General features: G+C 43.4%; 1 protein-coding gene across 1 annotated transcript in view; it reads right to left on the reverse strand.

Moving 5' to 3' along the window:
* The window catches only part of LOC148038680 (NAD(P)-binding Rossmann-fold superfamily protein), a 70,315-nt gene that overhangs the window by 37,176 nt on the left and 13,075 nt on the right, over nucleotides 1-20,064 (reverse strand). The window contains exons 3-5 of the mRNA XM_087674300.1: nucleotides 689-880; nucleotides 257-424; nucleotides 102-152 (exon numbers count right to left, since the gene is read on the reverse strand). Coding sequence (XP_087530426.1) covers nucleotides 102-152; nucleotides 257-424; nucleotides 689-880 — 411 coding nt within the window. The remainder of the gene's footprint in view (nucleotides 1-101; nucleotides 153-256; nucleotides 425-688; nucleotides 881-20,064) is intronic.

Raw genomic sequence — 20,064 nt, forward strand, 5'->3', positions numbered from 1 at the left:
TCAGCACCCAATGTCCTAGAATAAGAAACAGATAGTACTGCAAATATCCAGCAAAGCAATGACGATTACATAATCAACCACTTCACGTGTAAGCTTCATACCAGATCTACATCTGTACCCAATAATTGTTTGGCTTTATCTGGATTTCTGACCTGTAGTAACAAGAAAAACATAAAGATTAGGACAGCACACGAACAAGAAGGTTATGAAGGCTCTAGTGTGTAAGGATGAATAGGGAAGAGAGCAGTCCCTTTACCAAAACACGAACTGGTATGCCCCTCTTGCGCAAAATGTCAACCACCCTTTTACCAACTCCACCCGTTGCTCCAGTAACAAGCACCACTTCCATATTGTGAAACTTCTCTTTTACGAATTGCTCTTTTGATGCAGAGCTGGTAAAGATTGCTGTAAGAGAATCTAGGAGCTTTCTCAGCATACCCAAAACTAAACATCAGGTGTCAGACATCACACAACTCCGATGCAATTAATGTAAGTGCTATTTCTTTTCACAGGCTCTATAAAACTACATTCAAAACCTTGAACATCTACACACTGATGCAGAAACCAGATATGTGCACACATTTCATATTCATGTTGCTGCTTAAAAATGCAGACTTCAAGAAACAGACCACAATCTAAAAATTAATTCATCCCAGTTAAATAGAAACACAAAGATTTAGGTGGGTACCTTCCTCAAAGAAGGAGGTTCATTAAAATATGTCACAGTTCTTAGAAATCTCCCAACATCCCAAGGTTGCCTGCCACCATCTGCTACAGCAATGCGGCTATTGTAGGAGGCACTATTAGAACTATGAAAACATACTGGATCAACTGATGGGACCAGGCGAATGCCGTAGAATTCAGAATGTAAGCGACAATCCTGAAAGGGTACATTAAAGCCATTTGGTTTCTAGAAAGTATGACTTCATTTACAACATTTCTTTTCCCAAATTAAAGAAAAACTATTAATTACACCACCCAAAAAAAAAAAAAAAAAAAAAAAAAACTGAGATAACATATAAAGTACAAAGATCCCTGTAGAGAGTAGCTGAGTACATCACTTGTAGCATCAGTCTTTAAGAACTCTCAATTAATATCAAGAAAACAAATCCAGTTGATTGTTACAAGAATTTTGAAAAGTAGGATGTTTCCATGCTGCCAAGGCACGAGCAACAACTTAAAAGATGATGGCCAGGATAGAAACTTTTTTCCCCCACAAATTGCAGTTGCAGAACATCAGCCAAAAATAGGTAGCACTTCGTGAAAGCTTGCAGTTGATTTCATGGTTAGGAAATAAAGCTTAACAACAACTATTGAGCTTTCAAAGAAAGTGGACATCCACCTTAATGTGCAACAATGTAGGAACTGCTACATCATTTTTAAATTACCCCGTAACTTAGAGAGCTTAATGAAATGAGCAATGGCAGGGTGATACAAGAAAAACAGTGTTGTGGCCATATCCACTGGTCTAAAATAGCATTGTCAAAATGACAAGCCTTTTGGAAGTGCTCGCAAAACCCATTCTTCTTTGGAATGCTTTGCCAACCCAGCTTTAATCCTGATTGAGAACACTGTTGTTCTTCCCATCCCCTTGCTTCCCCTTATGAAAGGTGGAACGAGGGCCCCTTTGAAGATGGCAAAGGGAACATCTTATGAACTTGGTCAAACAATCATGCAAACTGCAGTAGTTGACACTCGATTTCATAGAAGATGGACAACCAGAAATGTGAGATGGTTTGATGCATAGAAGTAAAGTATTTAGGTGGTAGCATGTTCAATAACAAAGTAACTTGGTCATCACCTGACTTTGGAGGATGAATGGTGGTGAATTCAACAAGTAACCGTCAATACTCAGCCAATTTGACTTTGAGTCATCTATTTCAATGATTTTAAACTCTTAGAGCTCACACTCAAGATTATTGTGAGAGATACAATCAGAAGCCGTGTAGCAACCAATCAAATGTTGTCCAATGCTCAAATGCAGGGTCAAAATGCTGCGACTATAATTGGAATTTGGGCATTATGCCTTGCATAAGCTTAACTATAGTTGTAACTTTACAGCCCTTCCAGGAGTCTACTACCTCATATGGAGCCCATTGTGGGTCAAGTTGGCCTTCCTGCCCATGAACAAGGTTCATGGATCCTCAAAATCCAACACGTGCTGCATTAGGTTATGCCACGTCATATAATTTGACCCTTGAAACGAGCCTATTGCTAAATGCATTCTTGACTGTGATGAAAGAGCTGGAGGAATGAGATGGATGGGCAAGCGAGTGGCAAAATGTTAGAAGGTGGTTGGCTGGGTACTACAAGCCACATTGAGGTGCCCATAATGGGCACTCTAGGTGGATAACTAGTGTCGGGCAGAGTTGCCTGATAGAAGGAAGATGGCCTACAATGCATTGGCATTTGTGCAAACCATGTGGTCACCTAAGTGATGCTTGGAGCTGAATGTGCTTGGGATGGATCCTCTTGCATGTGAGCTCCTAAGGGCACTTAGATTGTGCAAATCCCACCACCATAGCACATCCACAATTTCTAGGAATGTACTACCTTCTATGGAGCCCCTCATGGGTCAAGATAGGGTTCCTACCCTTGAAGGAGGTCCATGATGTTGAGCTAACAAATGCATTACATGCTGATTAGCCTCTTAAACAGCCCCAAAACATGCTTATTTCATGAAAAACCCTAAAACAGTGCATGGTTCGAGAGAGTTTATGTGAGACCCTAATTTGGGAGGGTCCATCCACATCTATAAATAGACAAGCTGCTCTCCTTCAGTCTTTATCCCTTTGTGCAGGTTTCTAACCCTTATGTGTAGATTTCAGCCCATCAGTCTCCCTCCAATTGGCTGTCCTATTCGCAAATATGTTAGTTCGTGGCTGAGTCTGTGCATGTCATGTGATTCAATGAGCCAGTGTGATGGTCCAACCCTCAGAGACCCTTCCGGGACCCCATCTAGGCCCCGGGGCGGCACTAGACCCTTTCTGGAACTTTTGCATTTTGACCCCTCAACGCGTCACAGGGCACCTCAACACGTCATGGAACGCGACACGGAACATAACACGACGCGAGATTTGCCAAAGGGCCCATCTTGGGGGCTACAAGTCATATTCATAGATAGAAAGCATTTACAAGCTTGCACGGGCTCAGTAAGGGACCATGTCACGGAGGGTGGGTGGAGCTATCAACGCGCATCAACACAACACCACAATCGCGGGTGAGGGAGCTACACAAGGTACTCCCTCATTTATTGAGGCATTTTTCCTAGCCGACCAGCAATAAATGCTGGCTGACCTGACATGATTTATGGCCTTATTTTTGCCTATTTATTCAAGCTTCTCCTCCACATTCATTGATCATAATACTATCTCATATCTTGGTATATGGGTTCGATTTCCTGAGTCTCTCTTTGCTTCTAAATTCCTTGTGCAATGTTCTTTTCTTTTGTAGTCTCTCTCTCTTTTCTTTCTCTCTTGTGTATAGCAGTTTTACACACACTTCCATCACTGCATCCACTTCTAACATGGTATCAGATTGTAGGATCATTGTTCCTGCTGCAAGTGATTTCCAGCCTAAGTGACCATCAACTAATCATTTTCAGCCTGTTTCCTCAACATTTTGTAGACTACCATTTTCCTTTCAGCTTTTTGGGCCTGTTTCAAGGCTGGGAACCTGTTACTGACCCTTTCTAACTCTGCGTTTTGGTGTCTACTACCTGTGTTTTACTAATTAGCGATTGCATTTTGGCTGTTTGCTCCAGTGTAGAGCTAGGTGACAGTATTTTCAGGCTAGTTATGGTTCTTTTTGGTCCATCTTCTAACAGTGCGGTACACTACTCAACTTCAAAGAGGGTTCATGTGCATCCAATTGTCATGTTCTCATCACTACACTCTGGTTACTATTGATTTTTTCTCTATGTGCTTTCTTTACTGCTTGGAACTCGTGCAATCCTTGTGAATCTATATTTTTGGCATTCTTTTCTCCCTACAGATCCCTTACCTTTATTTATCTTCTCTATATCTCCCTCCTCATGGCTCCTCCGACATCTCTATTAGAGTTGGACATTTCCTAGACAGGCAAAAGCAGTTGGTGCAGCAGGTAACAGGTGCAGGTGGAGTGCCACATGGCAGCTGGTCAGTCTGACAGTGCAGTTGGACAGCTGCTGTCCAGTCGACCGCATTTAATGCAGCCGACCTACATTATTTACGGAATTTTTTCCAGCCTATTTACAGGCTCTGATTTCAGCAGTCTTGGGCACTTGTCTTCACAAATTTCAGGCTGCAAACCGTGGAGATTGCCCTCAGGGCTGATAGAGATTGAGATCTTCGAGGTGGTGGAGACATAAGCAGATATTCTATGCATCCTTATACAACATTCTTCACTGCAGATTTTCTGCGTTTCACTGTCTCTTTCTCTCTCTCTTCTCTCTCCGTTCACTCTCTATCTTGGTCATTCGCTTCCGCATTGCTTCAATCTGACATGGTATCAGAGCATTGAAGGACTGACCTAGGGTGGACTCATCTGAAGAGGAGATTTCAACGTGACACAAGGCTGCGTTTTCAATGTTCAAGTGTAAGCAGAAGAGCTGTGCATCAAAACAAGCCTAAGGCAAGCGTGGGTGTTCAAGAAAGGAGAAGATTTGCTGAAGTTGTTGCTGGTTTTTATTGATAGAGAAGAAAGAAGGCTGCGTTTTGGGCCTTCAAGTGCAGATTTTACCTTTTCATTGCCTCCGACAAGTGAACCACAGCCCTAGCAGCCTATATTTTCACAGTCGGAGGGGGCTGCTCTTTGTGTTTTGTAGATGGATTGTAGGTAAAGCCATGCCTAGTCAATCCATGCCCACATTCGAATCCACTATGCACACTTCTCGCATGCATGGTGGGCACTCTAGGACTCACTCCCAAGTGTACTCCATTTCCCCACCCTACCGGGCCCATCCATCTTACCCAAGCACTATCACTCCTATTGCAACGGCCAAGAATGCATTCACAGATAAGACTTGTTTTAATGGATTGAATTTCACTACTTGGTCGAACTTCATGCAACAAGTGTTTGAATCTCAGGGACTTTGGGACCTCGTTGTTGGTCTAGAGCCTATGACAAACCCTCAATTAGCTCACTCTGATCACATCCGTCAATGTAAAGCCCTCAATGCCACGGCCAATGTTGAGTTCCTGCACGGGTTGCTTCCTAAGTTCCACTCTCAATTACAATATTTTCCCCTCGCACTTGAGCATTGGAGCCATCTAATTGACCGCTATGTGACCAAAGATTGCACTTAACATATCAATCTCAATTTTAAGCTTCAAGAGTTTTTCATTAAGGAAGGCGATGGTCTAAAAGTCAAGTTGGCCAAATATCGGCAATTACTCATGGAGTTTGCCACTACTAGCCCCCGAAGTCAGATGACGATCAGGTCATGTTCTTCTTGCACAAGTTGCCCGATAAATACTTCCAATTTATCCAACATATTATCTCACTACCTAGATTGCCGACCTTCTACAAGTCTAAGTGCTAGTTCTTGTGTTACATAAGGCTGCATGACCAAGTCCACAGGAAATCCTCCAACCATACTTATTCAGAGAGGGGGCCAATTGCATCTTTTTCACAAGGTAAAACCAGCAGTGGAAGAACTTGCAAGATACGAAGGCAAGCCAAATCAAGGGTGACTACCCTTCTTCAAACCGAACCAAAGAAACAAAACCCATCTCACAACAACTCCCTAAGAAAAATAGATTTTGCACACACTACCATAGATCAAGCCATGTGGATAAGGAGTGTCGTACCAAGGCCCAAGGTCTTCCTCCTAAGAAACCTCAACAAACCACTACGGCTACCTCCACTCTAGCTAACCAATCCAATGGGGCTACGCCTTGCGCTACTACCCTATCTACTCCTTCGGCCCCATCAGCTATGGGACGTGGCAAATAGACAGCATCAACGGCCATCCTTCTCTACTCCTGAGCGGTTATCTGACTGGTCTGAGAGTACCAATCCCATTGCACTTTACAAATCCGCTTCACATCCACCTCCATCTAGGACTACCTCACCACCTCGTCAGGCATTTCATTGGCAAAGCCCTACAAGTGGACATAAGTGATGGTGGTCATATCCTTACATTCGCTCCATCTTAGATCTTTGGGCTATTGAGTTAAGCCCATAGGATTTTATTCTTAGATTTTTATTATTAAGTCTTCTTCTGTATTTACTCCCACACACATACTAGTGCATCATTGCATTGTTCATTCAGTTAGTTTTTCATTTTTATTCTTAAATCTTCTTCTACAATTACTCCCACACACATATACCTATGCATCATTGCATTGTTCATTCAATTAGTATTTCATTTTTGTTTTGTTTTGTTTTTTGGAGCATCTCACTATTGACCTCTATGCTTTTTGCAAAACTTCTCTTTTGCAGGGCTTTGTTTTTAGTATAGGGCTAACATACAAGTTTGCACAAATTCTACCTCAGCTAGAGAATTGGGATGCACGCCTTCAATTCATGATTTCATCATCCTAGGAGTTTTGCTATTCTACTAGCATGGAAACTTTCCCTTCTAGGTCAGATCATGCAGCATCTCTCTTGATGCTATCATGGCAATGACTTCTATCTTGTTTTTCCAATTGGAATGCTTCCTTACATCATGGTTCTTGACACCACACAAAGACCAACATCCAGCTCCTCTTCCTCCTTTGGCATTGACATCTAAGGTTCAGAGGGTGTTGCTACTATTCTTGGTATTCTACACGTTTCGGCACTTATCTTTCACATCAAACTTTTCTCCTTGTTGTATCTCCTCTTGCATTGCATAATTTCATCATCTTTGTAAAGGGCTCTTGGGAAAGTGAACAATTTTCCCACGAGGAGTCCAAGTGATACCTATTGCATAAGCATTTCACAGCATGCAACATACTCATTGTGCAAAGCACCACTAGACACATCCTAAGATGTTTCCATTGGCAGTTCGTACATCACACCACCATTACTTCATCACCCTTTCCTCATTATCGCCACCCTCAAGTGGATAGGTAGCTTGTCTCTTTTTGAGATAGGTTGAACCTAACCATCCCTTCTCATTCTCCCATATAGTACAATTACTTAATAGTCCGCAAACCATCTCTAAAACACCTTTTACCCCACAAAAAAAAAGTTTATTGTGGTTCCATCCGCCTTTGTAGAACTTGGTAGGCCGCTAGGCAACCGATGACAATCCCTTGTTTGATGCCCTATCCTCTCTGGGTTGACTACTTAGACTCCCTCAGTAAGATAACCATCACCTTTGTAATCTTGGAAGGCCACTCGGCAACCACCGTGCACACTTTTAGGGTTTGAGTTTTACATATCTGTGCCTGTATCGTTGTATTTCTATCATGTTCGTAAACTCTGTCTTACCTTAGTGCGAACCCCAGTAGCTACTCCAAAGTTTTCTTCACACATGGATCTTGGAAGTCCAATACATACTACATTAGGTTACACCATGTTATATAATTTGACCCTCAAAACAAGCCTACCAGTAAACATGGTTTTTGCTATGGTGGAAGAATAAGAGGAATGAGGGGGATGCAAGTGGTAAAATGTTAGAAGGTGGTTGGCTAACTACTACCAAGCAGGTACCCATCATGGGCACTCTAGGTGGATAACTAGTTAAGGTGGAGTTGCTGATAAAAGGGGGATGGTCTACAAGACGTTGGCATTTGTGCAAACTATGTGCCACTTGAGTGATGTTTGGGGCTTATATGGTCACGATAGATATCCTTGCGTATGAGCTTCTAAGGGTGCTTAGATTAGAAGTGCAACTCCCATCATCATTGCACCTCCACCACTTCAAGGAGTATACTACCTCATATGGAGCCCATTGTAGGTCAAGTTGGGGTTACTGCCCTTGAGCGAAGTCCACGGATCCTCCAAATCCAATACATGTTGCATTAGGTTACACCGCGTCATATAATTTAACCCGTCAATTAAGTCTATCGCTAACTATTTTCTTGGATGTGGGGGAAGAGGAGGAGGAATGAGACAGATGGACAAGTGGGTGTCCAAATGTTAGAAGGCGATTGGCTAGGTACTACAAGCCACATTGAGGTACCCATCATGGACACTCCAAGTGGATAACTCGTGTAAGGTGGAGTTGCCTCATAGAAGGGAGATGGCCTACAAGGCATTGGTATTCATGTAAACTATGTGGCAACCTAAGTGATGTTTGGGGCTTAATATGCTTGGGATGGATATTCTTGCAAGTGAGCTCTTGAGGGCTAAAAGCGCAAATCCCACCACCATTGCACCTCCACCACTTAGCCCGGGAATAAGAATAGAACTTAAAGGGATAAGACCCCCACGTGGGGTGAGGAAGGGGGCCATTAGACCCATGTCATTTTAAGAGGAGGATTCCAATGTTGATAGGGCGGCTATGGATTCCCTGGTCCTTCTTTCAATTCAAACAGCCATTCACATGAACTCAAGTAGCTCTTTCAAGGTTTTCCAGTCCTACAAGGCTTTTCAATCATGCAACATCCTCTTTTCTTCTTCCCTACCCATCCTTCCTTCCTACTTACATGTCCGTCCCATGTCCTTTAGTCCTAATGGCTCCTCACTATTGTTTTCTAGTTGGGCAAATGGTGTGGCCAAAGGCCAAGGGAATGGAGAGAATGAGAGTCCAAAGGAAAAGAGCACGCAAAGGAGGAAGCTCATACACCATGAACAAGCTCCAAGGAAAGCTCTAAAAGACCGCAATGAATCCAAGGTAATAGAGGAAACAATGTCAATGGTGTGTACCGATTGTTGGGTGTAAAGTCCCTTTGTCTCCATGTATAGTCTTACAGGTGTGAACACACCCTTAATATACCCTAACATATAAATGCATTCTTTTATTCTTTGTATACCATCAGAACGGTACACCTATCTCTGTGTTCACTACCTCTAACTCTCAGCTCGGCTCTGCTCTTCAGCTAACGCCTTGATCTCGCACTCCATTGCGCACTCACCCCCTTCAAACTGGTATCAGAGCACAAAGTGCACGCTTCCGATGTCAAAGGCAGCTCGTGAACAGTCGGGACCAAGAGACAAGTCTAGCGTGACCAGCAAGGACCAGCGGGCAGCAGCAAGTGTGACGGCAGAAGACGTCGTTTCAGTGTGACGACTGGACTTCATGTCCAGCGTGTGTGACAGCAGCAAACGACTAGACGGCAACAGGCAATAGGCAATGTCTAACAGGAACCAATGTGGCAACGAGCAAGTAAATGCCTGCAGTGGGACGTCATCACCTACATCACATGAGACAGACGGGCAGCTGCCGACGGGGGTTCCTGCGTCACACGAGATTGACGGGTCAACCTACGAGTGTAACGTGCAACTACAGACGGGCACGCACAACCTATGACTCCCGATAGGCGTAACCTAAAGCCTGCGTGACTGACGAGCCGAAGGATAGGTCGTGATTGGTAGGTCAACGGACCTCGTCATGTCATTTTTTTAAAAGGACCACAAATTCGTTTTTTTTTCTCTCTTCAAAATTCTCCCTGAATTTCCCTTTGGCCTAACCAGGTTCACGTGCATAAGAACAAAATTCAGATTTGTGCATATTTATGCCCAAAAATTTGGGGCTTTTCCAAATTGAGTGTTGTTTATGTAAAATTGAGGCATCTACGTCAAAAATTGCACACATTGTGCACGTTTGAATTGGGGATTTCGCCAAATTTACTGAAATTTTGCTCATTTGAGTGAAATTTCTCAACATTGGACCCATAAAATTTAGGGCTTTTGCTGTATTGGTGAAATTTCGTTCAGCTGAGTCAAATTGGCTGACATTGGTGCACAATTGGGCCCGAGAAATTTGGGGCTTTTGCAAAATTTCGTGAAATGTTGCTAATTTTGCCCGTTCTATGCTTTCGGAAACATGTATTAATGCAATTGGGGCAGATCGGTTAGTGAAATTTTGGGGCTTTTGCTGAAATCTATGGATTTTGGCAAAGTTAATGCGTGAAATGCACTTTGGGAATATTGTTGAAGCAATCTTGTGGTCATAAGTAGAGTAATTTTAGCTTTTTTTATCTCCTACTTGTGCGATTTTGGAGAAATTGCAGAGATTTCTTGGTGTTTTGGGTATCAGATGATACGAACACATATGTATGCAGATACAAATATTGGGCAACTCCCATTGAGTTGATGTATTGCTGATTATTCAAGTTGCAGCAGCCTTAGTGATCATTTGCAACTTTGGGATTGTTGCAGATGTATTTTTGGGGATATTGCTGAAGTGGGAGTTACCTGGCAGTGATATATGCATTTAATGTATGCTGAAATTGCAGTCATACTGCTGAAAATCATTCATTCTACTGCTGTACATGTACTTGGACTGAATCTTGATATTATTTGCTGAAAAATTGGGCTGAAATCAGTTGAATATTCAGCTCACTTTTGTTGTCATAAATTGCAGCATTGAATTTCTGGTTTATTGCTGAAAAATGGTTGCAAATGCTTCTAGCAGCACTGACACTAAATACCTCTTTGAAATCAAGAGGTTTGATGGCACTAGCTTTGCCTTGTGGAAGGATAGGATGCAAGGCATTTTGTTTCTCAAGGACTGTGAAGATGCTCTCTTGGAGACTAAGCCTGCGGCTATGACAGATGTGGATTGGGCTAGACTTAATAATAAGGCCATTGCATACATTAAGATGGCATTGTCTGATGATGTACTTACAGACATCAAGCGTTTTGATACAAGTTATGCTATATGGAAAAAGCTTAAGGACACTTATGAAAATACAACTCCTATGAATCAAGTGCATCTTATGTGTAAACTTGTGAACATGGAGTTGGATGAGTCTAAGCTAGCATCTGAGCATTTGAGTGCTTTCACAAGGGTTTTGAGTCACTTGCAGGACTTTGGTTTGGCGGCTTTCGATGATAAATTGAAAGCTATTTTCTTATTGATGACTTTGCCTCATAGCTGGGAATTTTTGGTTGTATCACTTAGCAACAACCCCACTTTGACTTTTGATGGTGTTAGAGGTTCAATCCTTAATGAAGAAATCAAAAGAAAGTCTAGTGGTGAAAGCAATGGCTCAGCTTACCATGTAAGAGGCACGTCTGAAAAGAGGGGTAATGCAACCAGTAAAGGGAAAAGCAGAAGCAAAAGCAAGGGTAAACAACAGGATGTCACATGCTATCAGTGTGGGCATAAAGGGCATAAAAAGCCCGATTGCTAGTACTTCAAGAAAGAGCAAGAAAGAAAGAAACAGCAGGGTAAGAAAAAGAAGGATGATAAGAAAGATGATGACAGCTCCTCCTCAAAAGAAGTTGCAAAGGCAAATGTTGCATCTAGTGTGGTCATTGAAGAGCTTCCTAACATTGAAGAGATACTTCTTGTAGCCTCATGTAATGATGCAAATATCATGGTAGCAACAGGTGATATGCACATCACCAAAAAGGAGGTAATCGATGCCTTACTTTCAGCTCATGATAGGCTGTCACAATCATGGATAGTGGACAACGGTGTCTCTTTTCATGTTACCCTCTCTGGAGTCATTTTTTGAATACATTGCAGGTTGCCTAGGCAAGGTTTACTTGGGTAATAACTATGCATGTGAGATAGAGGGTGTTGGCGCCATTCACTTGGCTCTTGAAAATGGCCAAGAGCTGATTTTACAGGATGTCAGATTTGTACCTGGCATAAAGAAAAGTCTACTATCAGTGGGGCAGCTTGATGCTACCTTTGGTGGTGGATCTTGAAAGGTCCATAAGGGCTCTATGCTGATTGTTAAAGGCAGCAAAAGGGGGACTTTATATTACTTGCATTGTAAAGCATTACCTTGCAAGTTCTTGGCTATGGCTAAAGTCCATTCACAAATGGAACTTTGGCACAAAAGACTTGATCATATGAGCCAGAAAGGCCTTCAAATTCTCTCCTCTTTAGGGAGATTTAATGTAAAAGGCTTTGGTCTTGAATTTTGTAATGATTGCTTATATGAAAAACATGTGAAATCTCCTTATTACTCTAGTGTCATTAAGAAGTCTAATGCTCTTGACTTAGTACACTCTGATGTGTGCACTATGCTTGTTAATTTGTATGGGGGTGCACACTACTTTGTTACTTTCATTGATGATTTCAGTAGAAAGTCACAGTATATGTACTTAAAAGGAAGTGTTGGATGCATTTAAAAAGTTTCGTGCTTTTCTTACCACACAAAAAGGGCTTAAGTTGAAAGCCATAAGAAAATAATGGGGGTGAGTATGTCTCAAATGAATTTAACAAGTTTTGTGAAATGCATGGTATTAAGAGGGAGTTGACAGCCCCTTATAATCCTGCATCAAATGGTGTGGTTGAAAGATTTAACTGCACACTTTGTGAGAGTCAAATGCATGTTGTCCATAGCTAATCTCCCACAACAGTTTTGGGGAGAGGATCTTAAAACTACAGTTCATGTATGCAATCGCTCTCCCAATCGTGTATTGAAAAATGGCATTCCTGAAAAGGTTTGGTCTGGCAAACCTACTTCATATGACCATTTGCGTGTCTTTGGTTGTGATGCCTTTGTGCATGTACCTGTAGAACAGAGGACCAAACTAGACATAAAATCCATCAAGGGCATCTTCATGGGATATGAAGATGAGGGAGAGATGGGTTATAGAGTTTTGCTTCCTCAAGGCAGGAAGATAGTACGTAGCCGAGACGTAGTATTTAATAAGGCAAAGTTGCTGAAAATTGCTACACATGGTGATCTTGACAAAAAGAAGGTCAAATTTCAGCATGAACAGCCAGCCATTCAGCAGCCATTAGCTGAAAGTTCTGTCCCTTTCAATGCTGAAAATGGGCAGCAACCTATTGTACTACAGCCAGAAGATCATGGACAGCAAACAGATGCACAGGATGAAATAGACAGCAAGAAGAACATGCTGAAAACAAATTACAACAGCAAGAAAATGCTGAAAATCAGTCACCTAGTGATGGTGTGCACATTCCTCAGGATGTAGGCCCACTGCCTAATAATACAGATCATTGGGTAAGATGGTCTACACGTGTCTGAAGGTAGCCACAAAGGTTTCAACCATCTTTGGATTGCATTTTGTTGACTGATGAGGGTGAGCCTCTGACATTTAAAGAGGCACAGTCATGTGAAAACAAGAGAAAGTGGAAGCTTGCTATGCAGGAAGAGATGAAGTCTCTATATGCAAATAACACACGGGAGCTTGTACCTTTGCCCAAGGATAGGAAATCTATCCCTAATAAATGGGTTTACAAAGTGAAATGTATTGATGGAAAGCCCAAGTACAAGGCACGGCTGGTTGCTAAGGGCTATACACAGAAGGAAGGCATAGACTTCCAAGAGGTCTTTTCACCAGTGGTGAAGATGACTACGCTCCGTGTTTTGTTTGCTCTCATTGCATCCTTAGATTTAGAGTTGGATTAGATGGATGTGAAGACTGCTTTTCTTCGTGGTGACTTGGATGAAGAGCTATACATGAAGCAGCCAAAAGGATTTGTTATTCCAAGAAAAGAGCATTTGGTTTGTAAGCTGAAACGTAGCTTATATGGGCTGAAACAAGTCCCTAGACAATGGTACAAAAAGTTTGATACCTTTATGCTTAGCCATGGATTTAAACACAGTCATGCAAATCACTGCTTATACACTAAAAATGTTGATGATGGCAGCTTTATTGTGCTGATTTTATATGTGGATGACATGTTGATTGCAGGACAACATAAGGGTACTTTGAATACTCTTAAAAGGTAGCTGAGTTCAGCCTTCTCCATAAAAGATTTGAGGGCAACTGAACACATTTTGAGCATGCACATTAAAAGAGACAGAGGGCAGCATTGGTTGTTTCTCTCACAGGACAAGTACATCAGCAAAGTACTTGACAAGTTTAATATGGCTGATGCTAAGCCTCTTGGTATGCCTTTACCGCCACATACAAAGCTTAGCAAATCTGATTGCCCTAAGGATGATGCAATTGCTAGTACCATGAACGGTATACCTTATGCATTAGCTTGTGCATCTTTGATGTATGGCATGGTTGCAACTCGCCCTGACATTGCTCATGTAGTGGGAGTTGTTAGCAGATTTATGTCTAACCCTGGCAAGCCACATTGGGAAGCAATGAAATGTATCTTTAGATACTTGAAAGATACACAAGAGAAGTGTATATGCTATGGAAAGGGTACACTAGAGTTGCAAGGATTTTGTGATTCAGACATGGTAGGAGATCTTGATACTAGGAAATCTACCAATGGGTATGTTTTTACTTTGGCTGGTGAAATCAGCCTTCCTTCTCGGATAGGGTGGTTTAACCTGATTAAGCACTTAATTACAGCAATTAACAAATGCACATAAACTGAAATGCTCACTTTACCTTCATAAACTTGGACACTGGATACCCTGTTGGCCCCAAAACTGGCGCCCCTTTCGATATTTCTTTAATTTCAATTGCTGATGGATAAATTACAAGCCGAGATTTCACGATCTCCTTGGCTGATTCAAAAGCCCCTTGCTGTTCAATAATCAGCAAAGCATTCGGGCAAATTGCCCCTTGATTCTCACCCAGGACTTGCTCTAATGGAACCCCAACTAGTCAAATGCTGCCCCAAATTCACAATAGATGGGCTGGCATCTGAAATCCTCACAATTCCACGAATTTCCGGTGCTGATTTCAATGTACAATGCCTTTGACTGATGGCATGGGTCCCAAGATGGCTGCTAAATCCTAATTACTGCTGTAATTTAGGGTTTACAACAGTAAACTCTCTGCTGTCCACCAAATTTGGTTGTACTCTGCTACCAATGGCTGAGAATTACTAAGAATGCTTGAGCATAGACTGGAGGAGATGAGAGAATGCTATAGAGAGAGAGAAAATCAGCTGAAATGTATCTTTTGATTCGTAGCTCTAATGACAAATCTGATGGCACCAACAGCTTCAAAAGGGGGATAAAACACCAGCTCCGCTTGCGAGCACTCCTCTCCTACTGCTGCCTCTCTTGAAGCAGAAGAGAAAGCCTGCTGTCCCCTGTCCTATCGCGGCGCACGATTAGTTGTCGTCGCCTCTCAGAGCCAAATCTGATCACCTCCTCTCCCTCCACCAAGCTCAGAATGGCTGCAATTCAGTTTCCACCACTCTCCAACAGCCTTCTTCCTAGTTGCATGGGAAAGTTTTGCCAAGTGGCAGCCTTCCTAATGCATTTTCAGCCATTAAATTAATTTTTCAAAATTAATTAATTCTGAAAATTAATTTCAGCCCTTTTGACCTGCCCAAAATTAAACATGCCCATCTGTAATGAAATTGGCTGGGCCATTTGTAACTTGGAGTGGTTCCCAACCTCTGTTGACCCTTGGACTAGCATTAATTAATTAATTAAGGGATTAATTAATGCTAGTCCCTAGTGTCACCACTGACACTTAATGGCCAAACAATTGTCCTAGAGTCCAACCTGGCACCAACTGACCACCAAAACCCAGTTGGCATAACTTAACATAACTTTTGCCTTTAATACCCACTGCATCCTCGGGGTCCTTGGCCCGTTCCCATGAAATAACTACCGTGTGCATCACATGTGCTAAACAACCTTGCACATTTGATTAATAACTTGATCAAATGTTACTAGAAAGATTAAAGCATCTCAAAATTTCACGTCCCCGTGACAGCTGGTGGGGCTATCTCTTGGTGTTCAAGATTGCAGAAAATTGTGGCACTGAGTACTACAGAAGCTGAATATATTTCAGCCACTGAAGCTTCTAAGGAAGCTATTTGGCTTGGCCATCTGGTCAAGGATTTTGGTCTTTCTTCACGTACTCTAGTGCTTCGTTGTGATAGCCAAAGTGCAGTATGCCTGGCTGAGAATGCCATGTTCCATGCGCGTACCAAACATATAAATGTTCGATATCACTTTATTTGACAGGTCTTGGATTATAGTCTTGTCACATCGACTAAGGTCAAAACCCAAGATAACCCTGCAGATGTTCTCACTAAGTGTCTTGCAAAGGCTCAGCATGAGCATTGCATTCGTTTAGTGGGAGTTGGTTAGCTTAAAGGTACCACTTCGGGTCTTTAAGGGGAGGTAGTTAGGTGTAAAGTCCCTTCGTCTCCGTGTAGTCTTACGGGTGTGAACACACCCTTAATGTACCCTAACATATAAATACATTATTTTATTCTTTGTGTACCATCACAACGGTACACCTATCTCTGCGTTCATTCCCTCTAACTCTCAGCTCAACTCTACTCTTTAGCTAATGCCTTGATCTTGCACTCCATTGCGCACTCACCCCCTTCACCGATGAAGAGATCCAGCCAAGAAGTATCACCCCCTCTCCAAAAGGTGTGTTGATGCCAAAGTGGATGGATAGGGAGGCCTTTGAAGGGTCATACAAAAGATGCTATTTAGTTGGGATTGGATAATTTGAGAGAAGTGGTGTTTGCAATTGTGTCATTTCTTGTCTCTTCCCATGTCCATCTCCTTATTGTGAGCCTTTGTCTAAGTCAAACAAAGATGTTCCAAACACTAGCACCAGTCATGTCCATCATCCCTTTCATCCTTCTCATGTCTATCTCAGGCAGCCTCTTAGGTACCTTCTATGAGTTTGCCCGCCTAGCATGTGTGCTATCCACTTCTGCTTTTTGTTACCTCCTTGCCCTTTTGTGGCTCTTTTTGTTACCTCCTTGCCCTTTTGTGGCTCTTCACTTTTGCTGGTCATTCAGTCCTCTTTGCCAGCAGTTTCCATTTTCCTTTTAGGTTCTTGCTGCTGGTTGACCTATTTTGGTGCTAGGTGGCCCATCTTCTGGGCAGGGCAGACATTAGAAAGCTTAGGTGGTTCACTCAAGGGCTGCATTTTTGCCTCCAACAGATCACCCATTTTCTGCCCATTGTCACATGCCTTTCATATGGTTTTCAGCATATCACCAGCCTCTAGGGCTGTGTTCTTCTCCTAGCAGTGAGTTCAGAGCCTGCTACCTATATACGCTTGTTGTTCATACTGTCATCTGCGCCATTCAGGCCATCCCCTTTCCCTCCTGGTGATTGTCATCATCCACCTGACAGCATTTTACTGCAGTCCATCATACAGCCTGCTTTCTTCTTCTTCATCTTCATCATCAGCATCCTCTTCAACCTATGTTGCTCCATCTTGGCACCCTCACTGCCCTGCCCCCATCCAACACTTGAGCAGGGGCCTTCCCCCATCACAGCAGCCTTGTATCCAGTCCCTGTTCATTCAGCACTATACAGGTTACAGTGTACACACACACACACACTCTTTTTTTTCGTAAAAGGTAATTGTATTAATTACGAAAAAAAAAAATACAAGATTACTTGATTACAAGATACATGACGACAATACAAGTCATCATGCGAAGAGGTGCTAAGTACTACAAGTTACAATTTCATGGCAAGGATGCGGAGGAGATTGCCATATGCCAAGGACGGAAGTCCTCCGTAGAGAGCAAATCAGAACGATGGAGGAGCTAACTGCCAATACAAGAGGCCCTTAAGCCTCACAATATGTCGCTGAACATTATGGGCGGAGTCAAACAGAAAAGCATTCCGAATGGTCCAGTTATGCCAACAGCCCCAGTAGCGAAGAAAGTGATACATGAGCTTCATATGTGGCTGTGCGGGAGAAGGGTATTTGGGCTGGCCCAAAACCCAATCAAAGGGACGCAGTGTGATACCAACCACCCCTCGCCAAATGGCCGACAAAAATAACCAGACCTTCTTAGCGACGGGGCAAGATATAAATCGGTGGCGGGCGGATTCCATAGTAGTGGTGCAAAAGAAACAGGTGCCATTGGAGATTCGTCGCTTGGAAAGAGCCGAAGCAAGCGGAAGACCCCCAATTATCACTCTCCAAAGAAAGACTTTGTATTTAAAGGGTGTCTTATTAACCCAGCCCTCCATCACAGCGACCCTCCACCACGAGCGGGATTTACGCAATCCCCATAAAGCATTTGCTTTAGTAACTAGCCATTGATTGTCTTTAATCAGGAGATGATACACTTGATTAGCAGAAGCTTTGCTGAAAGGCAGCCGGCCTTGTAGGTCCCAATCCTGCCAGGGATGATCCAAAGCAAGAGCAGGGAAGGGTTGTCTGTTCTGGAGCACCGTCGCGAGCTGTTCCCATAAAGGCCTATATCCACGGGGGATCCGGAAAGTCCTCCTAGCAGTACAAAACGAGATAAGCACATTGCGACTGGCAAGGGTGGCATCCGCAACTGAAGACAAGCCCAACCGTGCCATCCGGTTGAATTGTGGTCTAAGCTCATGTTTACCTTCCCACGAAAGTAGACGCGAGACTGCCAGTAATTCCAATTGAAAAGAGTTAGTAGCCAGGCGATCCTCCGTTGGGTGCCACTGAGCCTTTCGAAGGATGTGTTTCCAGCAACACACCAAATGAGTAAGCAACGATGAAGAAGAACTGGAAAACCGCGAATCCGCATTAAGAACGTGCCACCAAGAACTCCGGAGTCGGGTATTGCCATGCCGAAGCCCATGACCCTCAAGGAAAGAACAGGCGATAGCGACCCACGGATGATGATCATCCGAGCACATGGCGCGGAAAAGGGACCAACGGAGTGCCTGCATGTGGGTTTGGGCATCTAATATAGCTCCGCCACCCATGCTTTTGGGGGTGCACACATGCGACCACGAGATCCAGGAAATACCTGCATTCAATGAGTCCTTCCAGAGCATGAAGCGAATAGACTGAGTGAGAGCATTCAGAGTCGTAGGAGTCCAGGGCAACAATGGCAAGAAATATGTGATCATTGGCAACATGATTATCTGGGCTACTTTGAGGCGAACATGAAAAGGCCAGGCCTGAGACTTCCAGTACATAAACTTGGCCATCATCTTCTGAGAAATCCACTGCAGGAACTGCTTTGGGGGAACATCAACCCCCAATGGGTATCCAAGATGCCTGACAATAGAACCTCGAGGAACAACCAGACCTTGCCAGTCCAAGGACTGCAAATCCGACTCCGTGCAACTTAGAATGGCTGATTTGAGCGGATTGATACGAAGGCCTGACGCCTAGCCAAAGAGACCCCAAACATCCAATGCTTTTCGAAGGTTATCCTTGTCCGCACGCAAAATCATAAAAGTATCATCCGCCAGGGATTGGCTAATGAAATGTTGCCCTGTAGGAAGCGACAGTCCGGCCAGCTGGGAAGAGGCGGCCATATGTGATAACATGGAAAGAACTGGATGTGTCGCAAGGGCAAAGAATAAAGGGCTCAAAGGGCACCCCTGTCTGACAGAACGGGCAAGGACAAAAGGCTCAATAACACCTCCGTTCAGCATGACTCGCGAAGACGCCGCAGCACTAATGGTGTAGATCAGACGAGACATCCGAGCACCAAAGCCCATAGCGGACATAAGGTCAGCAACAAAAGACCAGTCCAAATAGTCAAAAGCCTTTTCCAGGTCCAGTTGAACCAACACCACCTCCTGATTAGAATGCCAGGCATAATCAATGGCCAATTGGGCATTCAAGACATTGTGTAGAATATTTCGGCCCTTAATGAAACCGTACTGGAGAGGGTGCACAAGGGCAGGGAGATGCTTATGGAGCCGATTCGCCATTACTTTGGAAAAGATTTTGTACATGGAACCCATCAAAGAAATGGGGCGCCAGTGTGTCAACTTAGATGGCGAAGGAACTTTCGGAAGCAGTTTAATAAGACCTTGTTTCCATGAGGGAGGCATGATCCCCGTTTCCCACACCTGCTGAAACAGAGCCTGCAATGGTTTTGCCAGTTGGGTAGCGAAAGCTTCAAAGAACTCATTGGTGAGACCATCCCAACCCGGACTTTTATCTTTGGGCAAGTGTAACAAGACATCCATAACCTCTGCTTCACCAATATCTGACTCCAGAGTAGCTTGCATGTCCTGCGATAACTGATTGCGGACCAGGTCATAAAAGACCGAACGGGCCTGAGTAGTTTGGGCTGACGGAGGAGAAGCAGAACCGAGAAGGTCACGAAAATAATTCCTGCACATATGCACAATAGTCTGTGGATCCAGGATAAGGTGGCCTTGTGCATCCTCGAGTCTGGTCAAATTCTCACGAGCAGGA

This window comes from Lygodium microphyllum, chromosome 3 (genome assembly GCF_053477565.2).
Source record: "Lygodium microphyllum isolate KBCC chromosome 3, Lygodium_microphyllum_v1.1.10, whole genome shotgun sequence".
NCBI classification, from domain to species: Eukaryota; Viridiplantae; Streptophyta; class Polypodiopsida; order Schizaeales; family Lygodiaceae; genus Lygodium; species Lygodium microphyllum.